Consider the following 21,447-nt stretch of genomic DNA (forward strand, 5'->3'; position numbering starts at 1 on the left):
CAGGTGTTACAATCTTTGAAAATTCATTTTTTGAAATCATCACTTGGTTCAGAGATTTGAAATCTTATACGTAATGGATTTTCTTTCTCTTTAGCGACTTCATTGAATGGTGAGAATACAACAAACTGACAGTCATGTGTTCCATCTTCATTTTCATTAAATTCATAATGAAAGTCTATAAGTTGTGGCTGACTACCTTCTTCTTTCAGTTGTGCAAGAAACTCACGTAAAGGCTGTAAAGTTTGTACTTCAATGTTAAACTTTTTCTCGAACATCTCATTAAATGAAGTCATACATTGTTGCAATGTTGTATCGTCTTTAAAGTATTTGTATATGTGAATGTTTTGGGCGCTTAAAGACTGTTCGTCATTTTCTATCTCGACTTGAAGTATAAAGTCAACCTTTCTGAAAGCACGTGTTATATACATAGATGTTATGCCAATGTACTTCTCTTCATTTATGTTCATAATCCAGTCTGTTGGAAACTTAAACGTTACTTTGTTCCCCTTTATTTTGACGTCAGGGTTTTCACTACTGAACGCAACAGATAAAGGTATTTGTCTATACATTTAGTTCCGATAAAAATAAACCATTTACTCTTTCTTTGCTTCAGCTTCTTTAGCTTTTGCTTCAGCTTCTTCTCTAGCTTTCTTCGCCAGCAAACGTGGGTTCTTTTGTCTTCCAGCAGCTAATGCAGCAAGTTGTTTTTCACTAAGTTTTCTCTTTGGTCTCTCTGGCTTTTGTTCTTGTTTTTGTTCCTTCAGTTCGGATAAAATTTGCTCACGAATTTCTTTCTTCAATGCTTCAACATCTATGACCTCTTGGGTCTTGTCTGTAGGGCTTGTCTGAGTCATTTGACTGCAGATAAAAAACAAAATTAAAACTTTAACCGATGTAAAATGAGCTTGTCAAAATCAGAGCGAGAGTCTATTATATTAAATGACGCAAGAGGAATACAACATCCTTTCTATTACGTAAGTCAGAGTAAAGATGGTAAAATATATGTAAGAAAAAGAAAGGTTCCATTAGCGAATGCAGAAAGCGACAACATTAAGGTGTATGGCAAGGGTGAAGTCCATGTTAAGCCTTCTATTCAAACTGAAAAGTCAATAGAACCAGAAGAAAAGAAGCCAGATGTACTTTCAATAACGAACCAAGAGCTTATTGCAAAGTTCGTGAATTTCATTGAAAAACAAACCGAGTCAAAGAATCCTGACCCGCCAGTGAAAGAAGTTGAGATAAAAGAGAATGTACAGTTCATTGAAAATGTCAAGAAACAACTTCCACCACGAATGCCAAGAAGAAGAGTGAGAATAATGAAGTAAATAGATATTTTTATCCGAAGTAAATACATGCAGAACGAACAGTTAAACGAATTTACTCCAGCAGAGCATATTCATCAGATTCGCTCATATTTCGATATCATAGACAATGCAGTTCAAATTGGTGACACTAATAGAAAATATTCTGACGCAAAGATTCCATCACAACCTGGAACTGCTAAAGATAACACATGGGTAACATTCAATCTCTCACCTCCTGGTGAAAATATGTTGGACCTTTACAATACATTCATTACGTATAAAATGGAAGGTCAATTTATTGTAGATAAATAAATTGGTTCAGGTTCCAATAAAACAAACCCACCAGGATTTTGGATTGGTTTCGATGACGCTTTCTATGCAGTTGCTGGATATCAAATCCTTGCAAATGGTCGTATCGTATATTCTCAAGACAACGCAAGAGAAGAAGCATATATAACTTCAAACTCACAAACTACCGAACAAATAAAGAAAGTAGATGTTTTCTCAAAGACTCGACATGAAGATGTATGGAGTCATTCGGGAACATGCAGAACAGGACAAATTGTTAGTGGTCCAATTACAGCAGGAAAATCATTTGATTTTAAGCTTCGTTTAAGAATTCCTGTTAGAAGATTCCTTCCATTAGAAGCTATTCGATTTATTCCAGCTTTTGCAGGAAACATTCAGCTTAAAGTAAAGTTCAGTAGCGACGCCTTACAATGCACATTTATATCTGTAAATGATATCATTGCTTTCAATCCAACTCTTAAAGTTGCATTTGCTTCGGATTCAAATCCACCGACAAATAAATTTGTTCCATGGAATGAACCATTCACTATGATAACGAAGGCAGTAGAAGCTAGTGGAACAGTTACTATTACAACTGTAACCCAGCAACTATTTCGAACAAAGATGGATTTTAATGAATGTTTTCATTCATCCAAAGTCATTCTCTTTAGACCCTAACATTTATACAGAACTTGTAGAACATTATACAAACGAGGCTTTATGTTTTCCTGTTAAAGTTATGGATTGGATTCCTATGGACGGTTCATTCTCAAAGAATACAGATAGTTCAAGTGCAACATTTACAGCAGCTTATACGCCTATTAATGTTAAAAGTATTTGGGCACTATTTAGAAAGAAAGACAACTATTATGTTAATTTTGAGAACCCTAAGTTTAAATATCTTCAGCTTTCCATGGGAGCTTATGGAAATATGCCTGCAGAACCTGAAAAATCATATGGACCTGTATTTTATGAAATGGTTGCGAACGCTTGCAATACAAACAATGATATGATAGGATTTAATGAAGATGTTATGAGGTCATTGGTGGATGATGGTAGTGTGGAACATAAATGGGATAGCTATGACAACACACATTTCTTATGTGGTTTTCCAACAGAAGTGGACTTTTGCTTCCAGCAAGGTCAAACATCTACTGCTCCAATAACATAACAAATTGTCTGTTAAAGGACCTATTGAACTAGCAACTGAAAATGTACCAAAGCCACTTATTGGATTTATGAGGGATTGTTGCTTTGCCATTCAGGTGCGTGCTAATGGCATCCCCATAATAAGATTAGATGACTATAACTTAGCTACGGACGACAGTGAGGAATAAAGGATGAACGTTTATTTTTAAAGCTTATAAATGAGTTCTTCATCAAGCTCTCGTGAACCTTCACCATCTATGAAAAAACGTTACCAAACGATTATGGAGCACCTATTGAATATTTCTTACGAGCTGCACAATGGCAAAGAGCAGTCTCACCAAGGTAGGTGTTCACCAGCTCCTGTCAAAAATAGCATTTGGTCAAGTCCTTATATAAGAATATGGTCTCCCACTAGGTTTGCTAGCTACAGCAGGAGCAGTTATGATGTTGAAAAAGAATAAAGCAAATGTTGTAAATAATATTGAAGTAGCTGAAGTTAAAAAATCCAACACCTTCGCCAAAACCAAAGCCTTCACAACAAAACCTTCAATGACTCCTGAACCTATGGAAGTACAAACTCCTGTTCAAAAGTCAACTCCTAAACCGACTCCAACATTTAAACCAGAACCTACTCCTCAAATAAATCGTAAAACTCCTGCGTTTCCTTACTGAAAAAATAACGTTATTTTTATTTAATATTAAAATTTTTATTTGATTGAAATGACAAATAAAGTCACTGAAGCAATGAAACAAAAGTTTTTGGTAGAATACATTAAATCAGGAACTATTCCAGAAGGTTTTTACATTCATACTATGAAGGATGGTAGAGTTCAGTTTAGAAAGATAAAGCAACCATTAGATAAAGAAGGAATTTTGAGAAAGATTAAACTTCATGAGGACAACATTGCTGAACTTAAGAAGAAGTTAGAAGAGTTGGAGAAAGGAAGAGAGTTATAAAGCAATGAATTCAACAGGGTGAAAAAACAGGTGAAAAAAGAGGTGAGATCTCACCACTTCACCTAAATATATTTTTGTGCTATGTTTTCATACGTGCGAAGTCGTTAGTGAAGTCGTTAGTGAAGTCGTTTATGTGTCAGACGTGAAGAAAGCAACTAAAAAGAAACCAAGGAAGAGAGTTATAAAGCAATGAATTCAAGAGGGTGAAAAAACAGGTGAAAAAAGAGGTGAGATCTCACCACTTCACCTAAATTTATTTTTGTGCTATGTTTTCATACGTGTGGGAGTGGTGATATCATTAATTTTTAAGTTTATTTTTTATTTTATTTTTTATTTAATTTTTATATAAATGACGAAAACTATTGAGATAACAAACTACAACGGTCATGAGTTCAAGAATTTGTTCTTCGTTCCTCGTGAAAATACATTCTATCAGATACGAGGGAGAAAGGGTAAAGTTAGTTTGAGCGTTTATGAAGGAATGAAGAATGGAAAGTTTATACAAGCATACGATACAAACGGTAAGCGTGTTTCATTAGCTTTGTCAAAACTTACTAACATTTATTTTGACAGTGACTTTGACTCTGACGATTGGAGTGACAGCAGCGATACTGAAGAATATGAACTATTGTGTGAAGCACAGCAATGGGAAGAGTTGCAATACTTTTGTAAGTGAGAACGTTTATTTTTTACAGTAGTGAAGTCGTTTGTGAAAACGTTAGTGAGGTGAAGTAGTTGGCGGCTTTGTAAATATTTAAGGTTAAGTTAGTGTCGTCGTTTGTGTTGTAAAATATACGTTAGCGGTTTCGTAAAGTGTCAAATTCACATAACAAGGGTAAGGAGACGCGCAGTGCCTCAGTACACTTGTTATGTATACTAACTGTGGAAATGATAGAGGGACAAAGATTTAGAAAGTTAGGATGTGAATTTAAAGCAGAAAGATCGGGAAGGGGTCCTTTCTCAAGGTCAGGGCCCCCTTCTAGTCTTTCTGGTGCCGGAAGGAGCGCTTCTGACCGGTCTGGGCGCTCCTTCCGGCATCATCTTTGCATTTCCCAATTGTCGCGGCAAGTGCATTCTGGCACCGCAGGTGCACTTGCTTTAAAGTGGGAATAGAGCCTTTTTGGGGCACTATATATGAATCAGTGCCTCAAAAGGCTCTATTCCCACTAGAAATTGCCAAAACTTGCGTCTGATTGCAAACAATCAGACGCAAGTTTTGGCATGTTAAAGAGGGAATTGTTCCCTCTGATGTATATATTAAGAATATATACATTAGAGGGAACAATTCCCTCTAGAAAGTGAGGAAACTTTCTCCGCAATATAACTTATTTGCTGAAAATTTCGTACATTATGAATGAAGATGTTGAAGTTGATGTAGATGAGAATGAAACTCCTCTTTTGATAAATTTAGTTGCTGATTATGTGACAGAAAGAATTCAATGCGAAAGTTCCGATTTATATCCACCAATTCTTGCAATCCTAGCTCACAAAGGTGAAATTGCTGAATATTTGATATCAATTGGGATAGAAAGTCAAATTTTAGATTTATTATCAATATTATATGTGATTTGATCGTTGAATATGGAGATATTCTCTATGATTATCTAATTGATTCATTTGTTTAAATGTTGAATGCGGTATCTTATCAAGGATTGATTCCGATACTTTATGTTTTATGTGAATATACCATTATTGCCCCTCTTGATTACAGATTAAAAGTTTGCACCTCAGATTTCTTTGATCGCCTCGGTTCTTCAATAGATGAGGCTATGCCAACGTCTGTTGAAAAGATTTCATCTATGATATTGGCTTTAATTGAAGATCCAAATGATACCGAAAGGCCATTTGATGATATTATAAAAGAATCAGGGATATATGAAGAAATATCTGACTATTTTGAAAACAGTGACGAAAAACTTCCGATTACATCTCATTTACTTGATATTTTGGTAATTGAATAATATATCTACTTTTTATTTCATTTTGAATGAATGTTTATTACCATTATTCATATATAAAGTGTTTGTATACATCTAAGAAAGTATCATTAAGTATTTTTCGCAAAGCGCAATTTTTAAAATTGTCACTCTAAAATGCATCAAATCCTATGTCCTATTTTGTTATGTTTGATTACATTTATCATGTTTCTACTTACATTGTTTCCAAATTCATTTCACGAATTTTCACAGATGATAAATGTAATCAAAGTAAAACACTCAAGTCCTATCTTCGAAATAGTATTGAAAAATATATTCATTTAAATAGCATATACATAATAATTTACAAACAAACAAAAAAATACTAATTTAAACTTGAGGAAGATCCTCTCCTGCAAGAACAATCAGGTCCAACCTATGATTGGAGAAAACAATTACCGAAAATAAGCCTATGGAAAAGGCAACATCAACAACAGTCACGTAAACATGAAAAAAAAATCATCTATATAAAGACTCAATATATGAAATATGTCATACACGATTGATATGATATATAATGCAACTAGCCCTCCATATGAGAGCTCTTTAATTTCTTCAGGCCACTCTGTATTGAATGTTTTGATAAAATCATATCTCGATTTAAGCCTAAGAAGAGTAACAGAAACAAATAACAGCGCATTTATTATTACAGCAAATGCTGTGGATAGCCATTCAATTTTATATGATAATTGAGTGGAAATAATGAATGTTAAAACTAAAATGTATGGCATTATGTATTTAACTTTCTCACAGCATGTTGGCATTAAACCAGAATATGAAATCGTCAACGCAAACATTGTGAGAGCCGATAAAATTGTAATATAAGCAATCGAGTGCAAAATCATAGAAAATCTTTTTGGAAATATATCAATTCCGCTGAACATCATAAATATATAGCGCATGCATATAATTGAATATAATAACGAAACAAGAATTCCCGAATATAAAATGAATTTTTGTGTGAAATTAAAATGGCCTGTAAGTTGACTCATATAGACTATAAGGAGTACCAAATCCATGGCTATTAGTAGTAATTGTATTCCTATCAAATAAACATCTCTAATATCATAAAAAATGCGCCATTTTTGAATACGGCTGTAAATTCTTCTTGAGAAATTATATCATAAACTACAGGAAATAATTTAATTTCGTAAATTCCTTCTTTTGGAGTGAAATAGAAATATGAATTTCCTGGATAAATCTGTTTTGAATAGTTTTGGCAATCATTCGTAAATAAGCATAGATGCACTTTGCAAAATGAAAGTTTGTACTGCATGAATGAAGGTTTGAAATGACTAAAATTGAAAAACATATACCCTTCATTGGAAAACTTAAATGTTCCGAGTCTGTATTCTGTAACATTTGATCCTAACATTGTTTGTTTGTATAAAAGGAGCGAATGAATGAGCATATGAATTAAGGATATAATTGAATTGAGTTTATAATCGTACTTTATCATGAAAGTTAATTAAAATGTTGCTGATAGCTAACATTGATAATATTGTATTCTGAAGTATTCAAACTGATTCTACAGGTACGATTATTTTATTTTATCTCATTTATTCAAATTTAGGAAGAAATCATTAACCAATGAGGTCAATATTTCGGAGCATAAAAACTACATGATCATGATGTTGTTCCCAAATTATATCAGCTAGTTAATTGGAACGGAGAGCGGAACATCTCACAAAAATTGACGTTGTAAAGTTCAACTGAGTACCTATTGTATGCATGTGATTTTTTGGAATTTTTTACATATCATAACTTCAAATCTTAATCGACGAAAACCTTTGTTTTTAGTTATTTAATCTATAGGCATCAAACACAGGTATTCCGGGAAAATGCAATTTGTAACTTTCACAAATCTCGGGGAGTAATTTTGAATGAATTCGGAAGAAATTGAGAGATGAAGAAGGAAAAAAGGAAGAAAATAAAAAAATTAAAATCTTATAATTTAGTTCCATACATGATTATAGGCAAACTAGAAACTAGATCTTTTTACACATGAATAAGATGACTTTTTACTTGAGGAACATTTAATATATACAATTTATTAAAGCTTTAAAAATAATCTTTATTTAATCATTGTCAATTCCGAGATTATTTAGAATAGTTTGGACAACTGTTTCTTGTTCGTCATTCTCAGGATCAAGTTCGTTGACCAAGAAATCGACTAAATCTGATTCCAACAAAAAATCTTTGGAAGACGCAGTTGGTTTTCCTAAATTAACATTTTCTGATACAATTAATAAGATTCTTAAAGGAATTTTTGATTCTTCGAAAGAAGGATCGAGCATTTCAATCAAAATCGATATAAATTCTTCTGTTAAGTAAACAATTAATGAGTCTGATAAATTCACCATTTTTTCTATTATTCTGAGTAAAATTTTTCGATTTGTAAATTGAGATTGAATAAAAAATTCAATTAAATGCTGAAATAGTTCATGACTGAATTCTGAACCAATTTCATTGTTGTTTAGACTGTGATAAATACTTAGAACATCAATAGCTAAAGAAAATGCAAAATTTGATTTCCCAAGATTGTTCTGATGAAAAACAAATGATGTGATTGAAAACAAGTATATTTTATCATATATGTGATGCGAAAATGATTGGTCATTAGGTTGAAAAATTAAATCTTGATTATATAAGCCAATTAAAATTGAATATACATAAGTTTTGTACTTCAATTTTTGCTCTAACAGTAAAATACCATCATAGAAAGAATCTGAAATATTATAAATTAAATTGGGGATAATTTTGATAATAAAATCGATTGATTTCAAAAATTGAATCATTTCATCATCACATATAATATCGAATCCAATTTCTGGTATTGAATTTAAAAGAAATAGGAGAATTTCTAAATTTGAATCATTGAGCTCAATTTTTAGGTTTTTCAACAGGACACATGAAATTATTAATGATGGAACAATTTCATTGCTGTAATCTTCAATAAATTCTCTGTTTTCTGCAAAAGATTTGAAAATAAATCAAAACTCAAATTATCCAAAATAAACGAAGGTATTTGTGTGGATTTAGTAAGAAGTATAAGCATACAATGTAATGAGGAAGGGATATGAAAATTGTCTATGATTGCTTCAATTATTATCTGATTATTAATAAATTTCTTTATTGTATGCTCATCTGATATTTCTAAAAGTAATTCTATAATGCGTATGGTGTAGTCTTCTATTAATATTGGAAAATCTTGAATAATATGAACTAATATTAACAATCCGTCATTTTCATTAAATATTTCAATGTATTCAATATGCCTATATTGCAAATATTCAATAATATTCGCTAACGAGTGTTCTAATTGTTCATCATCTGTTTGATTTTCTAGAATTTTGTGCAAAATGGCTTCAAATTCATTCAAATGCAGTACAATATCTTTGTTATCGGCCAGTGTGGTGAAATCCCTCATGCTTTTTGTATTATCGTTGATTTTATAAAAGTCCATTTCATTACTCCAATAATTTTGAAGTGAAAAAATGCTTATTTTTTCTTTAATATATTATACATATGCAATTGTGGCTATACTTTATAATAGTCAACTCCAAACTTTTTCAAATGCGCAAAATATGCGCAGATTCAATTTTAAATAATCTTTTTTGCGCATTTTTTGCACCCCATGTAAAACCCTGAGGATTAGGTTCATTCGATTTCAGTAAGTCAATCATTAAGTGTTTAATTCGTCATAATAATGTTTAATCATAATAAAATAATTTGAATTAATATTTTACTGAATCTTCTCCAATATATGCTACATTGACACAGTGGTACAGTCAAATATTCCTGATTCAGGTTAATTTGAAATAGTTCATCGCTATGACATAAATATCTGGTCAGGTTACTTAAACTTTTAGGTAGTTTCTTACATTATTTTTTGCAACTTCGAATACAGTTTTTCCTTCTTTATCTTTTGCTTCTTTATCAGCTCCAACAGAGATAAGATATTTAACAACTTCAAGATGACCAAATCTTGATGCATAAATGAGTGGAGTTTTTCCATTATTATTCTTTGCTTCTTTATCAGCTCCAACAGAAATAAGATATTTAACAACTTCAAGATGACCAAATCTTGATGCATAAATGAGTGGAGTCCATCCATTATTATTCTTTGCTTCTTTATCAGCTCCAACAGAGATAAGATATTTAACAACTTCAAGATGACCATTATCTGATGCTATAATGAGTGGAGTATCTCCATAATTATCCTTTGCTTCTTTATCAGCTCCAACAGAAATAAAATATTTCACTAGTTCAAGATGACCATCCATTGATGCTTCAATGAGTGGAGTATATCCATATTTATCCTTTGCTTCTTTATCAGCTCCATTAGAGATAAGATATTTAACAACTTCAAGATGACCATTTCTTGATGCACAAATGAGCGGAGTCCATCCATATTTATTCTTTGCTTCTTTATCAGCTCCAACAGAGATAAGATATTTGACAACTTCAAGTTCACCATTAGATGATGCCTCAATGAGTGGAGTATATCCATCATCATCCTTTGCTTCTTTATTGCACCTACATTCTATGTGTGATTTGACAAGCCCGAGATTTCCTTTAACACATGCTGTATGAATTTCATTAGTTTGATTGTCATTTGTTTCTTTGGCAGCATTTTGTCTTGGATTTTGAATTTCTTTTATTTTTGATTGATGTTTTTGAATTTCTTCTGTGGAAAGAGGTATTTCTTTTTCTTTTTGATCCAAAATATCAATGATACCATCAAATATATTGAATTTCATGTATTTTTTGACAGATTTCAGAGTTGAAACGATTTCTTCCATGTTTTGGATAGTAACATTTGCATTTCGTGTACACATATATAATTCTTTGGCCTTGATAGCTGAAGATGATTGTTTGAGAAGAGTAATGTATTGATTTGATGTTAAATTTGAATATTTCATGATTTGTTTAATATCCTCGATGTCAAATGTATCGAAGAAGTTTTCACTTTTAATATAATCGCTGATATGAGCAGCAATGTATTCGTAATTCAGATTCATGTCCTGAGCTACTTTTGAAATTTCATAACTTTACAAAAAAAATTTCCATTATTCAATTTTCTTTTCCACAATTCAATTTTTTTTGCAATAAAATTGCCTTGAAAATTTCGGTTTCACTTTTATACTCGGATGTTATCATATAGCTGTAATAAACAGAAATTCATCAAAAGTGACAGCTCTCAATTTTTTGACATTTGTAAATTCTAAATTGAATGAGAAAAATGAAATAATACTAAGCATAATACAATATTCTAGATTTAATTATAATTAGGAAAAAGTTAGTTTTGAGAGTACTTTTCATAGGCATATAGAATGAAATCTTCTGAAAAATAATATCACATAAACTCATATTATTTTCTAATATATAACTATTTTATATAAAAATCAAATTCAATGATCTTAAAAGCGAAGGATAAACCTCAAAATTTACGAATATAATGAGTGGGAATATAATGCTTATCTATCATAAAACCATATGAAATATCAATTTTTGCTTTACGCCTAATTTTTGACGACAATTAGCAAAAAATGTTAAATGTTAACACTCAGTCCATTTGAATATGAAAAATAAAATTGACTTTGATTAAATGTTTTTATTTATCATGCAATTCTTCTTGCGACCAAAGATTTGAATAAAAGTTCAAAAAATAAGATAGCTTAAAAAATAATATACGGTAGTGTTTACTAATAGATGAATAGTATATAAATTCTATTAAAATGGATTTGATCCAAAAAAATATAAAACCAAAAATAATTGTTATAATTTAAATGAAGAAGTAATTTAAAACGATTTTATTTATGATCAAATTTTATATATTTTTTTGGATCAAATCCATTTTAATAGAATTTATATACTATTCATCTATTAGTAAACACTACCGTATATTATTTTTAAGCTATCTTATTTTTTGAACTTTTATTCAAATCTTTGGTCGCAAGAAGAATTGCATGATAAATAAAAACATTTAATCAAAGTCAATTTTATTTTTCATATTCAAATGGACTGAGTGTTAACATTTAACATTTTTTGCTAATTGTCGTCAAAAATTAGGCGTAAAGCAAAAATTGATATTTCATATGGTTTTATGATAGATAAGCATTATATTCCCACTCATTATATTCGTAAATTTTGAGGTTTATCCTTCGCTTTTAAGATCATTGAATTTGATTTTTATATAAAATAGTTATATATTAGAAAATAATATGAGTTTATGTGATATTATTTTTCAGAAGATTTTGTGTTCTTCTTCAAAATTTTATTTTTTTATTAAAAAGAATCTTTACAAAATATACATTTACTTTAATTAATATTTAAAAACGTGCTCTATCAAAAGTTCCAAAAATTCAATATTTTAGCTTTTCTGAGGTGTCACTTTTGATGAATTTCTGTTTACAACATAGCAAATGATGATTATCAAACACACGAGATTATTCAAATGATTTTCGTTACCTTCAATTCTTGTGTTTGAATAAACATAATTTTTATTTTACATCATATCTTCCTGAAAATCTTCCCAAACTTAAATAATTTACTTCCGAAATTGAAATTAACTTCCAAATCGGCATTACTACCTATTTTCTATCAATAATGATGTAATATATAAAGAAAGAATAACATAAAACATTTATTATAACAATAAAAATTAAAATAGTGTTGGTTTTTGTGGAGATTCAAGTGCTTCAACTTTCTCTTGAACTGTTTGACCACTTGAATTTTCATCGTGATCTAATTCTAAGAAAACCATATCAGCATCTGAAGAACTCGAAACAATTGCTGTATAAACAACTTTTTTAACGTTCTTCTCTGGAATTCCATCTCCAATTTCAACAGCATCTTTATAAGAAACAACGCATTTCGGAATTTTTCTAGATGAGCTCGCATCATAATCGGAATCATCAGAATCATTAACGCCTAATTTCTTCAATCTCTCGAGTTGTTCTTCGAGTTCTGTCTTCTGTTTCTTTCTTCTTGCAGGATCTAATGTATAAACTTTCTCACTTTGGGTTGATTGAGAAGACAAAACTAATTCAGTTGTTTTATTATTGAAATCTGATTTAGAACTCTTCAAAATTTTCTTCATATTTTGAGTAACTATTGTTTCATTATGTGTTGTTATTTTCTCTGTTTTCTGATGTATTTTATTCATCTGACTAACTTTATCTTTGATCATTTCGTGTTCTGGAATAACAACTCTATCTTGTGGTACATCAAATATTTCACTGTTGATTTCTTCTTCTTCAGAAAGTAATTTATCAGCTTCTTCCAGTAATTTGTTTCCTTTTTGCATGCTAATAGAAATTTTTTGTCTGTCGTTATTAAACTTTTGATTTGTTTGTGGATCTGATGGTGTAGATGCTGATGCTGTATCAAATATTGTTGATGACTCAAGTTTGATCTGTTTTGGTGACTTTGCCGGACTATTTTCTTTTCCATACCTTAGAATTGAATCAATTCTTGATGAATAGCTGCTTCCTGTGTATTGTGGAGATTTGTGACCTTTGTCTAAGAACATTTCAGTTGTATCATTGTTGCTATCATTGTAGATGTCACTGAAATTGCCTGGTTTCTTATTTTGATTGGAAATTTCGTTCATTTCATCATCCTTTTCGTACCTATCAAGTAAGGAACGAGTATGATTAAGATATGCATCATCTGTTGGCGAATTATTATCTTTTTGTTGTGATTTTTCTGGGAAAATGATTTGAGGTTTTGTATTCTTAGGACTCGGGCTCTTCTTTTCTTGTTCTGGTGTCTTTGGAATATATAGATTATCTGTGTTAGCAAGATTTGGTGTTCTTGGTGAAATAAATGGTGAATTTGTTTTTGTTGGAGAAATTGGAGTTGTATCTATAGATGCAGGTCTTCCTTTCGATAATTTTGGCTCTCTTAATGTACTGGATGATGGTTTGATCTGGGATATCTTGCCGGATTTTTGATTTGTGAGTTTTGACATTATATTATTTGCTTCGTCAATAAGATCATTCTCGCTATCGCTGAATTGTGGATTAGAAGAGTATAAATCTTCGGAATAGTATTCAGTTGAGCTTGAATTTGAAACTTTTTCTGGCTCAACAATTTCTTTTTCTTTTTTGCTGCTTTTTGTACTCTTTGGAGTTGCTTGTGCTTCTGTATTGGATTTTGGACTCCTTGGTGGCGTTTTTTCTTTATCAAAAAACCTTGTACCATCAAGAAGTTTCGAATCAAAAATAATTTCAGAAGGAGTTTTAAGATTCCTTGTTTTTTGGGCGATTGGCATTGAAAGTTCAAGATGAACATCTTGAGGTAACTCTTCTTTAACGAGAATTGACTGTTCATCTTGTTTAATTTGATCTCTTTTTTCATCAACAACTGCTTCGGGTGTAGAGTAATCCAAAAGCTGTCGCTTCTTTTCCATTTCAAGTATGGCTTGTTGTTCTCTCGCTCCTTTGCGCTTCTGTGATTTATAATACCAATATGAAAGCCAATGATGTAAAATATAACGTCTTCTAATTAAACTGTATTTATGTTGTGCTTCAAATAGTTCGTATTTATTGGGAACGATTTCCTTTCGCTTATTCGTTTCATTTTCGACTGTTTTTGCTCTGAAATGTATTTTACCATAGCCTTTATAGAAAATTTTGTGCAAATAAAGTAATTCTTGTGCTTTTACTATCTGACCACGAGGAAGAGTTTGTGTTGCTGAGCTTCGAAGCCGTATTTCCTTCTTATTAGGAGAAACATTACGTTTTCTTTTCTTGTATGGTTTATAATTAGCATAATTGACTGGAGATGGTGCGCGTGGCTTAACTTGCTCGAAAATATTATAAGCCATTTGAATTTTACCAATCAAATCATTGCTTGTCATAAATTTTGAGTAAAAAAATAAACTGCGGGACAAAACCTAGGTGACTCTCAATTTTTGAGAGAGAGCGTATGGTAAGTATGGATTCCAGCTAGAAACCTAGTGGTTTTATATTGCCAGATCACTTATTAAGCAATGTAAACACCTATGGAAATAGGTTGTTGCATTAAATGCTTGTTTTAATATCATATAGAATCTTATTTTCCAAATTAGCTCAGAAATTCGAAAAACATACATGTGCATCCTACGCACATGATATTTGCTGATAATTGGCGAGTTTACATTAAGATTGCATTACTATTTCAACAGAATATGATGAAATATCCTCAGAAAGTTTGGATAAAAACGAAATTTCCATGGAAACACGTGGAAGTATTATTTATATATTTGATTGTTTTATTGTTTAAGCTGAATAAAAAAAATAATCGTCTGGGACAAAACCTAGGTGAGAAATTCTGACAATATTTGAATGAAACTCATAGAATTAATTCAATGTGTCTTATCAAAAAGTCTGATCCTCACCTAGGTTTTGTCACGCAGTTTACGTTTAGTATAGGAATTTTAGAATGTCGAGCAAGTTTTCTCTTTTTTTGATAAGAAACCAAATGCTGCGGAGCACTGATAATGTATTTGTATCTCACAGCCTTTGGTTTCTTGTAGAAAGCTGGGAAACTTTCTTCAAATGATCTGTTATTCGAAGAAAGATTCCCAGCTTTCTAGTGGGATTTGCTCCTTATGAGGTATATATTCTTACTATGTACCTTATAAGGAGCAAGTCCCTACCAAAAATGAGAAAACTTGCTCGAAATGCGAAAGAATATCGAGCAAGTTTTCTCGTTTTTAGTAATAAACCAAAAGATGTGAGGCACTGATAATGTCTTTACTATGTTTTTTTTTAAAATTTTTATTATCTTCCCAGCTTTCTACAAGAAAGGAAATTATAAAATTATTTAGACTTAAGTCATAAATTACTTAACAAAATGGCTAAAAATTGGGTGCAATTGTTGACATTGCACCCAATTTTTAGCCATTTTGGCTAGGAATTGGAGGGTGTGAGTACTATAGCACGTAATAGTATCTCACACCCTCCAATTCTTCCTATGGCAACGAAAAATTTTCTTAAATGTAAATATTATTAAATCTTTTATTTTATTTAAACAACTCTAATTTAAATGTTATTTAAATATTAATTTTATTAATAAATAAACATTTATTAATAATAATTTAATAATTTATTAAATTTATTAAATTAACATGCAACAATTCTTTAGGTAAAAAATCAAATTTGAAAAAAGTAGTTTTGGGTGCATCATTCCGTAATACATGCGAAATCACAGAATTCGCTGGCTGCGACCGCCTTAAAATCTCTCCAGCCTTTCTTAAGGAACTCCAGGAATCAAATGCAGAATTTCCACGCAAGCCCGAGAATAAGAGTGAAATCCTTCAGAGGCTGAATTCCTTTGGGAACATAACATGGATACAATGGCTGTTGAGAAACTCACTCAAGGCTTTTGTAACTTCGCAGCTGGCACTGAGAAGTTAGAGGCTATGCTCTTATCCATGTTATAAATTCATTATCTCGCATTAAAAAAAAATATTAGTTTTTTTTTTAAATATAAAAAAAATTCAAAGTATAACTTTCTGACATCCTCTCAATTTTTTGCCAACCGAGCATTATATCCCAATTTTCTATTGTATTAAGTATACAGGGAATGGTGGGTGACGCTCATATATACCATTTAAAGTGTAATGTTCTTATTAAATTATCACCTTCTTCAGCATCATCGTCATCATCATATCGCCATATAAATTATATTCATCAACGTCTTCAACTTCGTAATATTGATTATATTCATAATCTTCATCAAATTCATCATTTTCTTCATGTTCTCCTGATTTTTCCTTTGCACCATGTGAAATAAGAAATTCTGCTGTATCGTTTTCGCCAAAATATTGTGCAAAATAAAGAGCAGTTTTTCTTTGGTGTGTTGTTGCATTAATATCTGCTCCGTGTGAAATAAGGAATTCTACCATATCTAAACTTTTCATTGCTGCGTAATGAAGTGGAGTTACTCCATCTTTATCTTTTGCGTTGATATCTAATCCGTGTGAAATTAAAACCTCAACTATTTCTTTCGATTTATGTATTGTAGCATAATGAAGAGCTGTTTTTGTGAAATTGGCTCCACTTTCGATGGCGCATATAATAGTTTTTGGAATTTTATAATAATAAAATGCATGTAAAATATCAAATTTTTTGACTGCACTTTGCTTGAATTTTTTAAATATATATACAAGTAAATCATCAATATTGAATCTGAGTTGATGATTATCAAAAGAAGATATTTGTCCTGAATCAATTGCTATCAAAAATGCTTCAAGATTATAATAATCTGTTACAATATAACAAATATCTTGATGAGGAAAGTTGTTATTTAAATAGTTGAAAAAATCGATGTTGTGTGATATAATTGCATATTTAACACATTCACTAATATTTGAAGAATCTATTAAAGGTAATGATTCATGTATAATCCGTGGATTTCCACCTAAGAATGATAATGCAATCGAAAAATAAGAAGGTTCAAAATTATGATTCTGTCTTAAATATAAATAGCATTTTTCTGAACCATAATAAGAGCAAACTTCCAAAAGATTGAATTTCTCCTCAGCATTAAATAAACATTTGTTCATTTTGATATTGATGTGAAAACCTGGCTGATTGACTATGTATATCATTGTTTCGAGATCATCATTCATGATTGAATTAAATAATGATTTTGGTTTCAAAAGTTCGTAGTAGTCTCCAAAAGAACTGTCTGTTATTTGCTTGTTATTTTCGAATGCAGAGATAACATCTTTGAGTTCAGTTACAAACCACGGATTTATTTTATTATTTTTAAGACTGTTAATCAAGTCATAGAGCTTTAAATATGCTTTCATGTAACGATCCCTAAAATAAAGACATCTTCCCACTATTAATAGAATGTCCGATGTTTTTAAATGATATTTATTTATCAAGATTTCTTTAACTTTGATAAAAGTGCTTTCAACCTTGTCATTTGTGAGTTTATATATACTTCTCATTGCATCAATATAATCAGCATATGTTCTAATTAAATCAGCTCCTGTTAATTCCTGTGCAATGTCTTGATCCATTGACATAACAATATTTTTTTGGGATAAAATAACCAACATTAAATTTTTTCCTCAATTTTTTTTCCCACCAAATTGGATCCAGGATGACCAAACTTGAATTTAGGATGATATTGAGCATAAATTGCTACTACACTCATTTTATACATAATTCAAATTTTTTTTCCACAATTAATTGTTTCAAATTTGATAAGTATAGTCTTTTCCTATTATTTGGTATAAGGCAAGACATAAAAGCTTCCGAACTCGAGAAATTTCACGGTATAAAAACATTTTTGAAAAGTGAAATGAAATTTCAAGTATCAGTACTCACGAAAAGAGTAGGGGTAATTTTAGCTAAAAGTGACACGCCTGTAAAAAGTGACGCACTAGTGAAGGGTGTGATTACCGATCGGTAATTTCGACAGTTTAGAATTTAAAATTTTTTATGGAACTGTTGCGAGTTTCATAAAGAATTTAAGGAATATAAGCAAAGATTTGAATCAAAATCTTAGACCTAAGCCGCTCGATTCGCTCGCAGCTTCCGCGAATTACAGATCAGCAAAGATTTGAATCAAAATCTTCGAACTAAGCCGATCGCTTCGCTCGCGGCTTTCTTTATTATTTTAAATTTGCATATTTCCATCAAAAGTTCATAAGGTAAAAAATTTCGTTTATTTTTACTAAGAAAAAAAAGGTTTTTGATAATAAATTTATTTTATTTCGAAAAAGTAACAATAATCGTAAAAGGGTATTGATAGGCTTGCTAAAGTAACTAATTTTAGCTGTCAAATACTTTTGTATTTTGAAGTAAATTAGTATAAATTTGTTTTTACTTTTATTTCGAAAAAGTAGCAATAATCGTAAAAGGGTATTGATAGGCTTGCTAAAGTAACTAATTTTAGCTGTCAAATACTTTTGTATTTTGAAGTAAATTAGTATAAATTTGATATTATTTTAACTCCCTTTGAAAACCTCAATTTTCCATACAGATGGAACGGGAATAGCATCCAATATTCCCTGAGAATGGTTGCGCATTCTCAGTTCCCTCTATATTTCGAACGAAGCTCTTATCGGTCTTTTTTTAATACTAAACGTTTTTTTTTCCTGTCACTTTTAGCTAAAATTTGGGTTTGCCCTCACGAAAAAGGTAAAAATAAACGGTAATAGATTTTTATGTAAAAAGAAATCATAGTTCGTATATCAAGAACAGTATTAAATAAATTTAATAAACTGCATTCTTGGGTTGCTCTTCTTCTGGCTTTCCAAGTGGGGTCATCTCGAAATTCTTAGGACCAATAGCAGAGAACCTCTTTGAAGCATTAGGATCGACAGCTTCAGCCCATGGATGGCGGATGCGGTATAAAACATTGATAGAGCAGAGGATGACAAGAATAGCGTAGATTAAAACTGTCCAAAGCATTGTTTTTCCGATTTTCTTTCTTTCAGCCTCGTCCTTGTATTCAATGCCAACATTACCTTGATGTCCGTTCATGAAGAGGCCGCCCATAATGCCTAAAAAGATAATGCCCCAGATACCGATAACGATGTAGCATGAGCCATATCCAACACCGCAGCAGCATTTAACAAGCCCGTTGACCATTTTTTTTCTTAATAAAAGTGTCACTCTCATCTGAATCATCGTCTTTGCATTTGCACATAATAGCGAAACTTGCATTCGTTGTTCCAATATAATATTTATCAGATGAACTAAGTGTTAGGTATACTTGATTATGAAAACTAATTCCATCAAAAACGCATTAACTATTTGGAATACACTGGCAAAATTTCTGAATTCATTTGTATTTGTAGTATACAATACAATACCTGTGTGACTAAAAGTTGCAGCCCGCACGCATTTTCCAATCATCTTATTTAGGTTGCTCTTCTATTTGTTACTTTTTTGTTTATCAAAAAATCACTGCGCTATATTTGCTTCTTTTTTGTGAATATAGCAAATAAGATCAACTAAAAATTATTTGATCTTTGCTCCTTTTTGAGAGAATTGGTTGGTTGCGATTTAATTTCTCAATTCGATTGAAAAATTTTAAAATTGTAAAAAAAATCAGCTGTTGAATAAATATATATAAAGATTCGTGTATTTTATAAAAACACCATAGGTTTAAGTTCATATGAGTTTGTTGATTTGTAAATACAACATCATATTCAATCAATACGTATTTTATAGGAATTCTGCTACCTAGATATTGATTGCAACAATATGAATAAGAAGGTTTTTATATTCATCTCAACTAGAGAAAGAAGATATGTGAATTTTTAGATTTGATTTCGCAAAAAATCGTCAAATTCTATATCCGTTATACAGAATGAAGAAAGAAATAGCATTTGCATCATGATTTCCAATGCAGAATTGTCATTAGACATTAATCTTTAGAACCTGGGAAAAAAATATTAAAAAAATTTGTTAGTGCAATCAAATGATTCAAAGTTCACTTGCCTCAGACTATTCAAAACAATATGCTGACTTTATTGAGGCATTTGAAAAGCTTTTCCAAATCAAATATAACGAATCTATTGAAGATATTTGCAATATTATTACCAACGTTTTGATTACGAAGTATAAACTTTCAATCAAGCAACTTAAAAAGATTATTCTCATGGCATCTCAATACAATTATTCTTCTAGAGAAAATTACATCAGAATACTCGAGCATATTGGTGCTGACTTTTCTAAAATTCAGGCATCAATATTCCCGATGGAGGATTCAATTGAATTTATAGTTATGCATGATCAAATTGATAAGTTCAAGGAATATATTACTCAAAAAAGAATAGAACTTGATCTATGTTTTCTTAGAATTCCTGATATTTCAAACACATTTCATTCTATAAAGTTATCATTGATTGAAGCATGTGCCTATTTTGGATCTGTTAACATTTTCCATTTCTTACTTTCAAATCAAATATGCGAAAAGACACAGAATTGTCTTCACTGCTCAATAATTGGCAGAAACACAGATATTATCAACGAATGTTTGAAAGATTATGAAATAAATATTGATTGTCTCAAATACATTGTAAGCTCACATAATAATGAAATGCTTGAATATGTCATTGAAAATAAAGATTTTGTATTTGAAGAATGGATTCAAAATATCAAAACATCCGAATTGCAGCAGAATTTAAAAGAAAAGAAATAGCAGAGCTTCTTCTTTCTCACGGTGCAACAGTAGATGATTATATTAAGGGGAAGCTTGCCCAAATTAACTCTTCCAACGATGAGGAAAAAGAGTATAAGGAATTATAAGAGGATGAAATGAGAAATGTGAGACAGTGAAGAAGAATTGCGGACTCAAACCTCGAAGAGGAAAGCGAAGATGAAAACCCCAACGGGAGTACTGACACTTAAACAAAATGGGACAACGAACAGAACGAACAGAAAATTCTTGAGCACGAAATGATTTTTATTTGAGACGATTCCGAAAATGATGTTATTTGATCTGAGAATAAAAAAATATTGAAAATTGAAAAAAAGAGAAATAGATATGCAATATATCTGTTTATAAGATCTTGACAACGTTCAATATCCTAATCTATGTTGATAATTATATATATAATTGTACAATCTGTTGGTAGAGTGCGCTGTACTTCTGCTCATTTCTCCCGATGAGAGTATTGTAGATGTCGTCGTCTTCCTCGGCCGTGTTGAAGAGGATAGCAGAATAGCATATGAAATACTCCAGGCCTGAGAATCTCACCAAACAGTGTTCGATTCTCGTCGAAAATGTTTGTTTCGCGCACACCCTTGAAT

At 31.1% G+C, this 21,447-nt stretch overlaps 11 protein-coding genes across 11 annotated transcripts, besides 10 other annotated features; 4 read left to right on the forward strand and 7 right to left on the reverse strand.

Moving 5' to 3' along the window:
• Positions 1–4,580: part of a mobile genetic element that runs on past the window's edge.
• On the reverse strand, positions 24–569 carry TVAGG3_0130670 (uncharacterized protein; the record flags this gene model as incomplete). The annotated part of the gene is made up of 1 exon (XM_051223924.1): positions 24–569. The coding sequence occupies one exon, from the start codon at positions 567–569 to the stop codon at positions 24–26; it is 546 nt and encodes a 181-aa protein (XP_051108910.1).
• On the reverse strand, positions 594–854 carry TVAGG3_0130680 (uncharacterized protein; the record flags this gene model as incomplete). The annotated part of the gene is made up of 1 exon (XM_051223925.1): positions 594–854. The coding sequence occupies one exon, from the start codon at positions 852–854 to the stop codon at positions 594–596; it is 261 nt and encodes an 86-aa protein (XP_051108911.1).
• Positions 900–1,325, forward strand: TVAGG3_0130690 (uncharacterized protein; the record flags this gene model as incomplete). The annotated part of the gene is made up of 1 exon (XM_051223926.1): positions 900–1,325. The coding sequence occupies one exon, from the start codon at positions 900–902 to the stop codon at positions 1,323–1,325; it is 426 nt and encodes a 141-aa protein (XP_051108912.1).
• On the forward strand, positions 3,462–3,698 carry TVAGG3_0130700 (uncharacterized protein; the record flags this gene model as incomplete). The annotated part of the gene is made up of 1 exon (XM_001320512.1): positions 3,462–3,698. One exon carries the CDS (start codon positions 3,462–3,464, stop codon positions 3,696–3,698), a length of 237 nt encoding a protein of 78 aa, XP_001320547.1.
• Positions 3,866–4,580: a terminal%2Cinverted (terminal inverted repeat of Maverick-1A transposon ID:TVAGG3_0130510).
• Positions 4,581–4,790: 210 nt separating this feature from the next.
• Positions 4,791–5,019: a mobile genetic element.
• Positions 5,020–5,323: 304 nt separating this feature from the next.
• Positions 5,324–5,659, forward strand: TVAGG3_0130720 (uncharacterized protein; the record flags this gene model as incomplete). The annotated part of the gene is made up of 1 exon (XM_001320510.1): positions 5,324–5,659. The coding sequence occupies one exon, from the start codon at positions 5,324–5,326 to the stop codon at positions 5,657–5,659; it is 336 nt and encodes a 111-aa protein (XP_001320545.1).
• A 2,093-nt stretch (positions 5,660–7,752) lies between these two features.
• TVAGG3_0130730 (uncharacterized protein) lies at positions 7,753–7,971 on the reverse strand (the record flags this gene model as incomplete). Its single annotated transcript, XM_001320509.1, has 1 exon — positions 7,753–7,971. The coding sequence occupies one exon, from the start codon at positions 7,969–7,971 to the stop codon at positions 7,753–7,755; it is 219 nt and encodes a 72-aa protein (XP_001320544.1).
• Positions 7,972–9,347: 1,376 nt separating this feature from the next.
• TVAGG3_0130740 (ankyrin repeat protein family) lies at positions 9,348–10,715 on the reverse strand (the record flags this gene model as incomplete). Its single annotated transcript, XM_001320508.1, has 1 exon — positions 9,535–10,698. One exon carries the CDS (start codon positions 10,696–10,698, stop codon positions 9,535–9,537), a length of 1,164 nt encoding a protein of 387 aa, XP_001320543.1.
• A 129-nt stretch (positions 10,716–10,844) lies between these two features.
• Positions 10,845–10,881: a mobile genetic element.
• Positions 10,845–10,881: a terminal%2Cinverted (terminal inverted repeat of Banshee-A3 transposon ID:TVAGG3_0130750).
• A 1,177-nt stretch (positions 10,882–12,058) lies between these two features.
• Positions 12,059–12,096: a mobile genetic element.
• Positions 12,059–12,096: a terminal%2Cinverted (terminal inverted repeat of Banshee-A3 transposon ID:TVAGG3_0130760).
• A 245-nt stretch (positions 12,097–12,341) lies between these two features.
• TVAGG3_0130770 (uncharacterized protein) lies at positions 12,342–14,543 on the reverse strand (the record flags this gene model as incomplete). The annotated part of the gene is made up of 1 exon (XM_001320507.1): positions 12,342–14,543. One exon carries the CDS (start codon positions 14,541–14,543, stop codon positions 12,342–12,344), a length of 2,202 nt encoding a protein of 733 aa, XP_001320542.1.
• A 1,755-nt stretch (positions 14,544–16,298) lies between these two features.
• On the reverse strand, positions 16,299–17,705 carry TVAGG3_0130780 (proteasome regulatory particle assembly; the record flags this gene model as incomplete). The annotated part of the gene is made up of 1 exon (XM_001320506.1): positions 16,299–17,705. The coding sequence occupies one exon, from the start codon at positions 17,703–17,705 to the stop codon at positions 16,299–16,301; it is 1,407 nt and encodes a 468-aa protein (XP_001320541.1).
• A 309-nt stretch (positions 17,706–18,014) lies between these two features.
• Positions 18,015–18,044: a terminal%2Cinverted (terminal inverted repeat of MuDR-3_TvMULE3 transposon ID:TVAGG3_0130790).
• Positions 18,015–18,813: a mobile genetic element.
• Positions 18,784–18,813: a terminal%2Cinverted (terminal inverted repeat of MuDR-3_TvMULE3 transposon ID:TVAGG3_0130790).
• Positions 18,814–18,900: 87 nt separating this feature from the next.
• Positions 18,901–19,315, reverse strand: TVAGG3_0130800 (ribonuclease kappa family; the record flags this gene model as incomplete). Its single annotated transcript, XM_001320505.2, has 1 exon — positions 18,901–19,278. The coding sequence occupies one exon, from the start codon at positions 19,276–19,278 to the stop codon at positions 18,901–18,903; it is 378 nt and encodes a 125-aa protein (XP_001320540.1).
• Positions 19,316–20,113: 798 nt separating this feature from the next.
• Positions 20,114–20,836, forward strand: TVAGG3_0130810 (spectrin binding; the record flags this gene model as incomplete). Its single annotated transcript, XM_001320504.1, has 1 exon — positions 20,114–20,836. One exon carries the CDS (start codon positions 20,114–20,116, stop codon positions 20,834–20,836), a length of 723 nt encoding a protein of 240 aa, XP_001320539.1.
• Between the last annotated feature and the right edge of the window lie 611 nt (positions 20,837–21,447).

The sequence above is a fragment of the Trichomonas vaginalis genome, chromosome IV (genome assembly GCF_026262505.1).
Source record: "Trichomonas vaginalis G3 chromosome IV, whole genome shotgun sequence".
In the NCBI taxonomy this organism is placed as follows: domain Eukaryota; phylum Parabasalia; order Trichomonadida; family Trichomonadidae; genus Trichomonas; species Trichomonas vaginalis.